This window comes from Stenella coeruleoalba, assembly GCF_951394435.1.
Source record: "Stenella coeruleoalba genome assembly, chromosome: X".
Classification (NCBI taxonomy): Eukaryota; Metazoa; Chordata; class Mammalia; order Artiodactyla; family Delphinidae; genus Stenella; species Stenella coeruleoalba.
Genome location: NC_137152.1, coordinates 28,552,294 through 28,564,910, shown reverse-complemented (window position 1 = coordinate 28,564,910; position 12,617 = coordinate 28,552,294). Strand labels below are relative to the sequence as shown.

Here is a 12,617-nt window from a genome sequence, read left to right as displayed (position 1 = left end):
TTCCCCCCTAGGGTTAGATTTATTTATTGCATTATTGAAATCATAGTCTATAATATTTAGTATCCTATATTTTTTATTTAAAATATGATAAACATTTTTTGTGCTTTTCAAAATAACTTCTAAATGATATATAGCAATTTACAAGAGTACCAGCAATGTGTGAGAGTAGCAGTTTCATTGTATTCTGACCTGCACAGCATGTTATCATACTAAAGTGAAAATGATTGTTTCCAAAAACTACCCAAAGGTGAAAAATTCAAACAAACAAATTCATTTTTCTAAAAAACTCTGTCAAAATAGAAGTCAGAATGGTAATTATGGAACTAAAAAGAATTATAGACACTGATAACATTACATATCAAAACCTATTGACCATGACCAAAACTGAACTCAGAGGAAAATTCATTGATCTGAGTTGTTGTTGTTGCTGATGTTATAAAGATGGAAGGTATTCTAATTAAGCACTTTTTAAAAACTGTAGAAAATAACAAAATAAAGGGAAGGAACACTGGAAAATCAAAAATAAAGGCAGAAAACAATGAATTAGGAAACAAAAGAGAAAAACAAAAATAATTAATAAAAACCAAAAGCCAGTTCCTTGAAAGGGTAAGCAACATAGACAAAATGCTGGTGTGTCTGGCCAAAAAGGAAAACCATTAGGAATGTGAAATGGCATGTAATCACAGACATGGGAAATTTTAAATATCATGGAACTATACTGTTAGAACTTTATGTCAAACATTCGAAAATACATATGAACTAGATGCTTTTATAGTAGTTTATTCACTACCAAAAATAATTCAAAAAGAGGTAGAAAACCTGAATAATTAAATAATCATAGAGGAAACTGAAAAGGTGGTCAAATATTTTTCTGGAAAGATAAATTCCAACTCTGTGTTAAAAGAGTAGTAGGCGATGACCAAGTAATGTTTATTCCAGGAAGGTACATATTGTTTGACTTTACTGTTTTAGGAACGGCCAAAGGATGTCTCCCCAATTTGGACCACACCATATTTAACTTTGAGTTATGATGAAGTGGAAATTTCAGTACACTAAACAATTAAATGCAATGCCCAAACAATATTCAGATATTACCTGCACATTTTCAGTCTTTACCTGTAAGTGAGAAATTTAAGTTGTCTGAAGGGCCCTGTAATCCCAGACTTATAATTAAGACTCTGTAAACTAGGACCAGTGTCCCAGAAAAATAGAGGGGTTGTTCTGATTCTTTTTAATAGGCTTTCTAGAGAATGACAACCCTGATGAAATTTATTCCAAAGGTGATATCACATTAGCCTAAGTAAGATCCCAAAGGACTTTTTTTTTCCCTATATTTGGGAAATAAAGGGTCAGGTTGCAACCTAAACAGATTAGGGAGCCATTAATCAAAATATAATAACAAAACAAAAAAAAAATATAATAACAGACTTCTAAAACAATGGAGCTACAAATGGGGGACTCACATATGTTAGTATTTTTCCTTCTGTGCATACATGCAAATATCATAAAGGGTAGTTTATGGTTTTTTTTAAAGATCGAATATTAGAAAAATTGCCTTGGGAAGACCTCTCTGACAAAATGACTTTTGCGTGATGGTCTGAATGAAGTGAGAGAACTGGGACATATACGTAGAAAGTGAACATCACAGGTGAAGGAGACAAAAACTTCAAAGGCCTTGAGGTACATTGTACCTGGCATCTTAACAGAGTAACAAGGAAGCCACTGTGGTGCAAAGAACCAGGAGCAAGACAAGTAGGGCATGATATCAGAGACGTAATGGGAGGCAAGATCCTGGAGGGCTTTTTGTTCAGAGAACAGACTTTGGCTTTTACTCTGATTCATGTGGGAAGCCATCAGATTATCCTGAACAGAGGAGTGTCATAATCCGACATGATACACATTATAAGAAGCAAATTTAAAAGATCACGGTGAGGGCTTCCCTGGTGGTGCAGTGGTTGAGAGTCCGCCTGCCGATGCAGGGGACACGGGTTCGTGCCCCGGTCTGGGAAGATCCCACGTGCCGCAGAGCGGCTGGGCCCGTGAGCCATGGCCGCTGAGCCTGTGCGTCCAGAGCCTGCGTGTCCGGAGCCTGTGCTCCGCAACGGGAGAGGCCACAGCAGTGAGAGGCCCGCGTACCGCAAAAAAAAGAAAAAAAAAAAAAGATCACGGTGAAACACAGACTCACTCTTAATGAAATAAGCATAAAGGCAAGGATGTTTATTATCCTTATTTTTATTGAACATTGTTATGGAGATTCTGACCCATGCGATAGGAAATGAAAAAAAAAGTATATAGTTGAGAATGGAAGTAACAAAATTATAATTATTTGCAGATAATATGTGTGCCTACTTAGAAAACCCAATGGAATCTAATAGAAAGATTAATGGAGTTCAGTAAGGTGGCCAGATATATCATTTTGATATTTATCAAAACTAAGATGTTTGTAAGATAAATGCAGATTTATATGAGAGAAGGGTGTCTTAGATTGCTAAACTGCAATAATATGTACGTTGTTTTAAGTCTTCATAAATGCCAGTAATAAATGACCGGAAAACATAAGGGAGGAAAAAATTCCACTCACAATCCTGGAAACATAAAATACATAGTAATAAAATTAATAAGAAACATACAAGTCCTTCTTCATAAGATCAAAACTTTACCAAATGACATTTTTACAAACTTAAATAAAGGGAAAACATACCATACTCTTGGATGGAAAAACTCAATATTCTAAAAATGTGAATTCTCACTAAGTAACATATAAATTCATTGAAATTCCAATCAAATGTCCATAGGATTTTTTAATTTTTGAAAAATTGACTCTAAAATACAACTGGAAGAATAAATGAGAGAGAACAGCTAAGAAAAACTAGAAATAAATGAATAATGAAATATAGAAAGTCCAGAAGCAAACCCACACATTTATATAAATTCAGTTTATGATAAAACTGGAATTTTAGATGATTGGGGTTATTGGCCAAAAGATGTTATGGGAAAGTTTTGTTTTTTCATTAAAAAACACAAAGATAGATATCCATCTGACACTATTTTAAAAAGTAAGCTCTAAACTAATCAATGATTTAAAAGTTAAAGTAACTTCTAAGTTGGTGAAGGGGTACAAGTTTATTTTAAAAATGAAAATAAAATCATAAAAGTATTAAAAGTCAATGTAAATTAATATTTTTATAATCTTAGAATGGGAAAGGTCTTTTTTTTTTTTTTTTTTGCGGTACGCAGGCCTCTCACCGCTGCGGCCTCTCCCGTTGCGGAGCACAGGCTCCGGACGCGCGGGCTCAGCGGCCATGGCTCACGGGCCCAGCCGCTCCGCGGCACGTGGGATCCTCCCGGACCGGGGCACGAACCCGCGTCCCCCGCATCGGCAGACAGACTCTCAACCACTGCGCCACCAGGGAAGCCCAGGGAAAGGTCTTTTTAACTATAACACAAAGTCCAGAAATCTTTAAAGTTGACAACTTTATAAAGAAAAATACTTAAAATTTTTGTCTGGCAAAAGACCATGAAATAAGTTGAAAGAAAAATGGCAAAGTAGAAAAATATTTACAGCATATATTGACAAAGAGTTACAGTCCTCAAAATAAGCATCACAATAGGAAAAAATGGGCAAAAGACAAAGACAGTTTAAAATACCTCTGGATTTAACGACTTCAATTTAAAATTTTTCTCATAGTGCACAGAAAGGTATGTATTGGATATTTGGGACAATTTTGTTTGTATTAGTAAAGACTGCACATATACCAAGTGTCCATTACTTAAAGATTGGTTAAATTAATCATGGTACAACTATAATAAATAACTATATAGTCATTAAAACAATGAGATAGAGCTATACAAACTGAAATAAAGGATGTCCCTTAAAAATTGTTTATTTAAAATTATAAACTGCAAACATTATGTATAGTACTGTTACACATACATAATTGTTGGATCTTATTAATATGTACGTATAATACATACATATATATATATATAGGAACATACATTCATGCATAGAGAAATGTCTAGAATGATATAACTCAAATTGTTAGTGATAATAACAGTGAACACTTACATTGCAGTTACTATGTGCCAGGCACTGTTCTAAATGATAAATGAGCCCATTATGCTAAGTGAAATAAGCCAGTCGCAAAAAGACAAATACTCCATGATAACACTTACATGAGGAATGTACAAGTCAGTCAAGCTCATAGAAGCAGAGAATACAATGAGGGCTGCCAAAGGCTGGGGTGGGGGAGGGGAAATGGGAAGTTTTTGCTCAATGGGTATAAAGTTTGTTACTGAAGGTGAATAAGTTCTAGAGATCTGCTGTCCAACCTTGTGCCTATAGCTAACAAGATATTACTGTACATTTTAAAATATGCTAGGAGAATAGATCTCATATTAAGTGTTCTCAACCACAATAAAAAAAATCACAAAAATACATATCCTTTGGCCCAGAAATTCCACTTCTAGGGATTTACTTACAGATGTACCCATACGTGAACAAAATGATATATGTACAAGGTTTTTCATCATAGCATCATAGGTAATGCAAAATATTGGAAAGAATCCAAATTGCCCTCCATATGGGACTGGTTAAATAAACTATGGCTCATTCAGAAGATGTAATACTATGCAGCAATAAAAATGAAAAGTCCTTTATTTACTGATTTAGGGTGATCGTTAAGATAGCAAAGTGCTACCATTTGTAACAAAAAAGAGGGACAAAATATTACATATATGCCTATCTGCTTGTGTATATATACAGATATGTATATCCCTGAGAAGATAACTAAGAGACTGGTAACTGACTGTCTCCTGGGAAGTGAACTAACTTGCTATAGTGCACAGTGGAAGTATTTCTTTTTACACTTTAAAACTATGTGACTCTATTACCTGTTCAGAACATTAATTGTATTAACATTTGGAGGAAAAAAAAACATGCAAAGAAAGGCTGACCTTTGGGCTCGGTAGATGTATTTAGAGTTTCCCGTGAGCCGGTATAGCAGCAGAAAGACATAGGCACTGCCAGCTACCCCGTGGCAAATCCCTGGCCCCTTCTTTAGCAGGCCCTTCTGCCACGTGAGTTCCCCACACCGGATACATGTGTCCAGGTACTGTGGTTTCTTGGAAACCAGATAAGCTTTTGCAAACAGATAGGCAATTCCTGTGAAAACATCAAAGACATTAGAGGTGATTTTCAGGGCTTAATACTATAGAGAGGAACTTCTCAAACTCAGAGGCTCACAAACCACCAATGTATTGGTAAAATACCCACTCTAATCTAGTAGGTCTAAAGTGGGCCCAGAGATACTGCATTTCTAATGACAGCCCTTCCGGGGACCACATTTTGAGTAGCAAGGCTATAGGATCTTCTCCAAGGGAGTCTTATTTTACCTGTGAGATTTAGTTTAAGTTGTTTGAATTGTATGCTGATACTGGCCCTGAGAGAAAGAGCAACAAGTATCTAGATTGATAAAATCCATAATTTACAAATGGGTTAATATTTGATGACACACACCCTGGTGAGCATTATGCATATGTGGCTATTTGGAATGGCTAAATGTTTACACAGTTTGCCCATCCCCCCACGGATGTTCAGAATTCCTAATGTTAAAGTACTTCTAACTACACATCCTTTCTTAAGAGCCAAACTGGGAGTCCTTCCAAAAACAACAATGATCCCAAGTGACCTGGCCAAGACTCTGGCTTCAGCTGTGAAGTGAGGCCCTCCCCACTTGATTGTTCCAAGGAAAGACACGTTCTTTCAAAACTCCTCGGCCAAGGCGATCTCAATTACACAGGCAGGAATGGAAACAAGAGAAGCGACAGCTATTAATAGAAACAATTTCCTCCACATTCCAGGTGCTCATATTCAGAGAGGAGATTAGTAACAGAAGCTCACTCTCTCTCCTGCCTCGCCTACCCTTCTCTATAGAAAGTGGGAAAGACTGGAATTTAGTAGATAATTTGACTAGCTCATCCATCAAGGTTACCTCTGCCTTTGTCTTTGACTAGCCTATTTTACAACTGTGTAAAGACAGAAATTACCTTGTAGAAAACTGACAGTAATGTAAATAATACCTGTCTCTGGAAACTCACATTCTGTACGGTAGATGCTGCATTGACTTCCCTCAGTCTTCGTGGAAGCAGCTAGTTTCTGCATCTATTAAGTAAATTCATGTCAGCGTTCCTAATAGCCTAGAAATATGTCCACTCTTTGGATTTTCCTTTGAACCAGTTGTAATACCTATGTGGTTCCCTCATTAATGTATGAGTTAAAATTGTTGACATATGTTTATGTTTGTATGAGAGTCATGATTTTATTCTCTTTTAAAAATGTATCCTGGGCTTCCCTGGTGGCGCAGTGGTTGAGAGTCCGCCTGCCGATGCAGGGGACACGGGTTCGTGCCCCAGTCCGGGAAGATCCCACATGCCGCGGAGCGGCTGGGTCCGTGAGCCATGGCCGCTGAGCCCGTGAGCCATGGCCGCTGAGCCTGCGCGTCCGGAGCCTGTGCTCCGCAACGGGAGAGGCCACAACAGTGAGAAGCCCGCGTACAGAAAAAAAAAAAAAAAATGTATCCTTTAACACTCCCTATGACGAACACACAAAAACGGGCTCTCCTCAGCCAGTGCTTTCCAGTCAACCACTGACAATGGTCACCTATAGCACTGTCCTTCAGTTTTAGGAAGAAAGTGTCATTCCCACATAGAATGATTTTTAAAAGAATTGAACTTAGTTAGTTACACATTCATTCATTCACTGTATCCATTCATTTGAAAGTGCTCATTGATGATCTGCTGTAGGCACAGCCCTAGGCAGGGCCAGCTTCATGGGCATGTGACCTGTACAGCCTCACAAAGGGCCTCCAGAAGGGCCCCACCCTGGATTGAATGCTCTGTTGTTGCCATCTTGAAATTCTTAATCATTTTTTAAAAAGGGGTCTGCATGTTTATTTTGTACTGGGTCCCCCAAATTATGTCACCAGTTCTGGCCCTGGGTGATATAAAATAAACGCTAAACACGATTCCTGCCCTTCAGGAAGGCACTGCCTAGAAAGGGAGAGAAAATTATGTACTTTTGACTGATACATAATAAGATATGTAGTTCATGATGCTGTGGGGACATAAAATGAATGGCCCTGAAAATAATACTAGAGGGATCGGAAAAGTGGAAGCTCCCTGAGGGAGACAGTCAGGGGAAGCTTTGATGGAAGTAAGGCTTTCTTCAGGACTGTGTAGGATGCATAGGAAACTGCAGGCCTGAGGAGATGGAGAGAGAGCATTCCAGGCATCAAATCAGCAAGTGCAAAGTTTCTAAGCCACAATAAACAAGTCACATGAAGACCAGTGGGGCAGTGTTCTAAGCAACAGGACCATGGGCTGGAAGGGTAGATTGGGCTCGTATATTGGATGATTTTACAAGTCCAGATGGGCAGCTTGGACTGTATTCGTGGGCAGTAGGGAACCAGTGGGACTGTTTTGTTGTGAATTGGTTGGTTTATATTTTTAATGATGTGATTAGTATTATAGACAAAATGCCCCACTGTGGGGTCAACCAAGACTGAAAGAAGGGCAATAGGGTAGCTATGAGCTGATCGTGTCAGCAGAAAGATGGCAAAGAGGCTAATGAAAGAGACAGCTCACAGGATGGATGGCTGTTTAGATATTAATTGAGCACCTACTATATACCAGGACAGTAGTAGGTACTAAGTTTTTAAAAAGCCTCTGCCAGGGCTTCCCTGGTGGCGCAGTGGTTAAGAATCCTCCTGCCGATGCAGGGGACACGGGTTTGAGCCCTGGTCCGGGAAGATCCCACATGCTGTGGAGCAACTAAGCCCGTGTGCCACAACTACTGAGCCTGCGCTCTAGAGCCTGCGAGCCACAACTGCTGAAGCCTACACTCTAGAGTCCATGAGCCACAACTACTGAAGCCCGTGCACCTAGAGCCTGTGCTCCGCAGCAAGAGAAGCCACTGCAATAAGAAGCCCGCGCACCGCAACAAAGAGTAGCCCCCGCTCACCACAACTAGAGAAAGCCCGCGTGCAGCAACGAAGACCCAACGCAGCCAAAAATTAAATAAATGAATAAATAAATTTATTAAAAAAAAAGAGAAGCAGATGGTTTAAAAAATAAATAAAAGCCCCTGCCTTCATTAGTCTTTACAACCTAACTGGGGCACTCATTAGGCTACGTGAGGGGACAGAGAGGCGTTGAGGAAGCACAGAGGAAGGCTCCTAACCGACACTTGGAGGTAGGAAAGGCCCACTGGTGAAATGACACCATCTAACCTGGGTACCAAAGGAGGAGGAGGAACAGGCCAGGTGAACCGGAGCCCTTGGTGCTCTATCGGATCCCTTTACTTTACTGGCAGGTGCCCCATCCCCCAGCTGCTGTGAGTTGACTGCTGACAAAGCTCACTGCTGCCCTCTTCTTGGGAGATACAGCCTCAGCCAAAGGGGTGGCTATGCTATGCACCTCCCCCAGAAGGTTTTGGCCAATGATTGGCTGCCCCAAGACAGAGCAACTCTGTGGTGTCATCTGTGCTTCTTAGCTTCCCCCCCACCACCCAGAATCCAGGTGAAGCTACTCTCCAGGTGAGACACAGAGAGCCCTTTGCCACCCAGCTCCTACTCTGTCCTCCTGCCACTTCTCCCCCATGCCCTCCATGAAGCGTTTACTTCAGTGAAACCAAACCACCCCACAGTTCCCCTTCCTTTACCATGTGGTTCCATGCCTCTGACTGACTTTTCTTGGAACAAACTTCCCACCTTTCTTAGACTAACTTATCTCAGGCATCACCTCCTCCAGGAAGCCTTCCCGGAACCTGGAGGAGGACCAGAAATCCCTCCTTTGAGCTCCCATCACTCCTTATACAAGCCTTAGCACTCACACAGTATCATATTAAAATTACCTGTTTCTTAATATAAATAATTTTTAAATTGAAGTATAGTTGATTTGTAATATTATATTCATTTCAGGTGTACCGGATAGTGATTCAGTATTTTTACAGACTAAACTCCATTAAAAGTTATTACAAGATGACTATAATTCCCTGTGCTATACAATATATCCTTGTTGCTTATCTATTTTATACATAGTAATGTGTATTTCTTAATCTCCTACCCCCATCTTGCCCCTCCTCCCTTCCTTCTCCCCACTGGTACCCACTAGTTTGTTTTCTATATCTGTAAGTCTGTTGAAATTACTTGTTTTCATGGCTGCCGCCCCTAGTATTGTGCCAGCTACCCAAGGGCAGGTACTCTGTCATGTTCATTTTTGCTCCCCAATCTGTGGCATGGTGTTTGACACATGGCAAGGACTCCACAAATGTCTGCTGACCCTATAATGTCCCATTTCTCACCCCAGCGCAGGCCGATGCTGAAGCGGAGATGAAAGATGTGGAAGGAAGACGGGTTGAGATGGTCTAATTGCTAAACCAGGCCATTAGCCCCAGGCAGCTTAATGGGTATTGATCCTATGGCTCTGGCCAGAGACAAAGGGCCTCTTCCTGCAGCCTGGATCATGGAATGGTACATGGACAGGACCTTGAAAAACTTCTACACCTATTGTCTCCTTACCTAACCTAATGAAATCCACAATAAGGTGGCTTAACCTAAAAGGAAAGGACGTTGGATTTCTTTGCATTTGCTGGGAACGGTGTCATTTCATCCTGGGAACACTGATTATTGTGCATTGACATGAAACCCGGAGGCAGCAATGATATATGTCTTTGTCAAATACAAATGGGAAAATGAATTATTACTTAAGAAGTATGGTTTGAGAGGCTAAATCTTGGAAACATGTGACCCAGCAGAGCCTCGTGATAGCCAGACTTGGCACGTTTTGTTTCAACATCCTAGAGAATCAGCGCACAGGTCCATTCTGGGATCCGGAATTTCACTGAAGCACGCATTGTACGGTGTGCACTACAAAGCTTAGTGACCAAAGACAGCTGCACTGTACAAGTACTTACTGTTCTCTATTCAAAGTCACTTACCCAGGAGCCCTCATGAAATGATTTAAAAAAATATAGCTACACCTGTGTTTCACCCAGAGTAAAGGAAATGCGCTGTCAGTGTGACCACAGATGATGTAACATAATGCGATCTAGAGTTTCTTTTAGCCACAGCATTTGTTTTAATGATTTTGTAAATGACTTTTGTCCTGTATTACAGAATCTTTAAGGGTAGGAAGGGGTCAGGTGAATCTGCCTGCTATACTTCGTTGTATTTAGTGAGAAAAACTCTACGCCGCGCTGGGTATTTATAAATGTGGGTGTCTGCAAATCTTTTGGGCCATATCCCTCACGAACGGTAAGGGTCCACAGGATTAAAGGGGTCTGTGGTGAAAAAAAGACTGAGTTTCACTGCTCCACCTCAATGCACTCCTTCCACAGATGAACAAAGGCACAAAAGAAACAAAGTGGTTTTCTCAAGGTTACTTAGCTGGTTAGTGTCTGAACTATAATTAGAACCCGGAGTTATTAACTTAAGAGTCCAGAAGTATATTCACAGCACATAAATGATAACTAAGGCTGTCACCTGTAGAGGTGGGTTGAAGGAAAGTCAATAGGAAACAATTATAGTATCATTGATGAAGATAAGGTATCATTGATGAAGTTCCACACTGTGGATTATTTCTGGCAGGTTTTTAATCACAGAATCAGTCTGCCGCCCCAAACCATCTGCACTGTTCATAAATCTACTCTCAAAAAATCTTCTCACATAAGTGAGAATTATTTTTCTAGGTCATCTCTTGTTTTAGAATTTTTGGAGAGCTTACTGTTGCCAACTTAAGAGGCATCTTCATGGTCTTTAACCTGCACTTACCAGATTTATAATCACTCCTGATGCTATTTTTAGCACATCTCTTAAAAGGAAGACCAATACCCTTGAGATGGAAGTGCGGGCTGGCAGACATAATGGGCTCCATTTGGTTCTTTATTCATTTGTGAATTCGTTTATTTTTTGGCAGTCCAGTGAATATGAGGATTGAATGATTTTGCCCTGCAACCTGCGTTTAATCTAACCAAGATACTGAACATGAATGATAAATGAGGATAAATAAAGTCCCCAAGGTGATGAATACTATGCTGTACTGTTATGGTCCATGATTTACAAAGACAGATGGGATGTGATGTACAGAGAGAATGGAATAACCGCCCTTCAAGAACCCCACATCAATTAAGTGACCCAGCCACTCATTTCAGTAAATTATCTTCCCACTCTTCACAGGGCTTTTACTATACATTGAATCCTTTCAAAATATGCTGTATTTAATTTGGAACATCTCCAAAATTCAAGGATCCTGGGGTGCTTGGAGGATACCCAAAGGCCTTCACTGAAAATGATGAAAGGGAATAGGAAATGGGAGTGTTGAGCGTAACATGAAGAGATATCATTTCCAGAATGGTAAATAACTGCTGTTTTTCTTCAGAAAGTTCAAAGCAAGAAAAAGATGGGCTCAAATGATCACTGGTGGGAATTAGCCTGGACATAATGCACAATGCCCTGGCGCTGGTACAAGCACACACGGGAGCCTTTGAAGTCCTTCCTTAAGTAAAAATGGAAGGCAGAGAAAATAAAAATAGAAGGACTAACACTTCTATTATTTGTCACCTCAAACTGCACTGAAGAAAAAATGAAATTCCAGTTGGATTGAAGAACATTAATTAGGTAAGGAGGGGAAAGGAAGTAATAAAAATCAGGTAACAAATGAAAGAGAAATCAAATATATTTTAAAGCTGTACTCACGGCACTGAAGCATAGCCTTGAAAATTAAATAACACTCCTAATCAAAAATGTGTGTGTTGGGCTTCCCTGGTGGCGCAGTGGTTGGGAATCCGCCTGCCAGTGCAGGGGACACGGGTTCGAGCCCTGGTCTGGGAGCATCCCACATGCTGCGGAGCAACTGAGCCTGTGTGCCACAGCTGCTGAGGCCCGCGCGCCTGGAGCCCGTGCTCCGCAACGAGGGAGGCCACCGCAGTGAGAGGCCTGTGCATTGCAGCAAGGAGTGGTCCCCACTCACCGCAACTAGAGAAAGTCCATGCACAGCAATGAAGACTCAACACAGCCCAAAATAAATAAATAAAATAAATTTATAAAAAAAATGTGTGTGTTATTTTGGTATTTTAAGTCTCTCCTCTGGCCAATCGACCAAAATGCACTGTCTTTTTTGAATTGCCCCTTCTCTAAGGCCTAATTAGCAGTGTAATGGGATTGGGAAAAAAAAAAAGGAGAAGATGGGGTCTGATAAGTTTCCAGGCTCGATTCCAGAGAGTTCACTGCAAATGGCTTCTCATTTCTCTAGACTTTTCATTAGGTGATAATGGAAACCGTCATTTGGAGAAGAATTACAGAATAGTCCATCTTCAACCTTAATGTGCATACAAATCACCTAGGGATCTTGTTGAAGTGCAGATTCGGATTCAGTGGGGCTGGGGTGGGGCCTGAGATTCTGGATGTCTAACAAACTCCCGTGCCACTAGTCCAGGGACCACGTTTTGAACTGCCAGGTTCCAGATCTGCACTGTCCCATGAACTTACTGAGCGCTTGCAACGTGGCTAGTCTGTATCAGGATGGGATGTAAGTATAACAGAGACACGGGATTTCAAAGA

The 12,617-nt window shown here is 40.5% G+C and overlaps 1 protein-coding gene across 1 annotated transcript in view; it reads right to left on the bottom strand.

The window, feature by feature from the left end:
- LANCL3 (LanC like family member 3) overlaps positions 1 to 12,617 on the bottom strand; it is a 99,333-nt gene that overhangs the window by 7,497 nt on the left and 79,219 nt on the right. Inside the window, exon 4 of the mRNA XM_079910182.1 lies at positions 4,957 to 5,164. Within this exon, the coding sequence (XP_079766308.1) occupies positions 4,957 to 5,164 (208 nt within the window). The remainder of the gene's footprint in view (positions 1 to 4,956; positions 5,165 to 12,617) is intronic.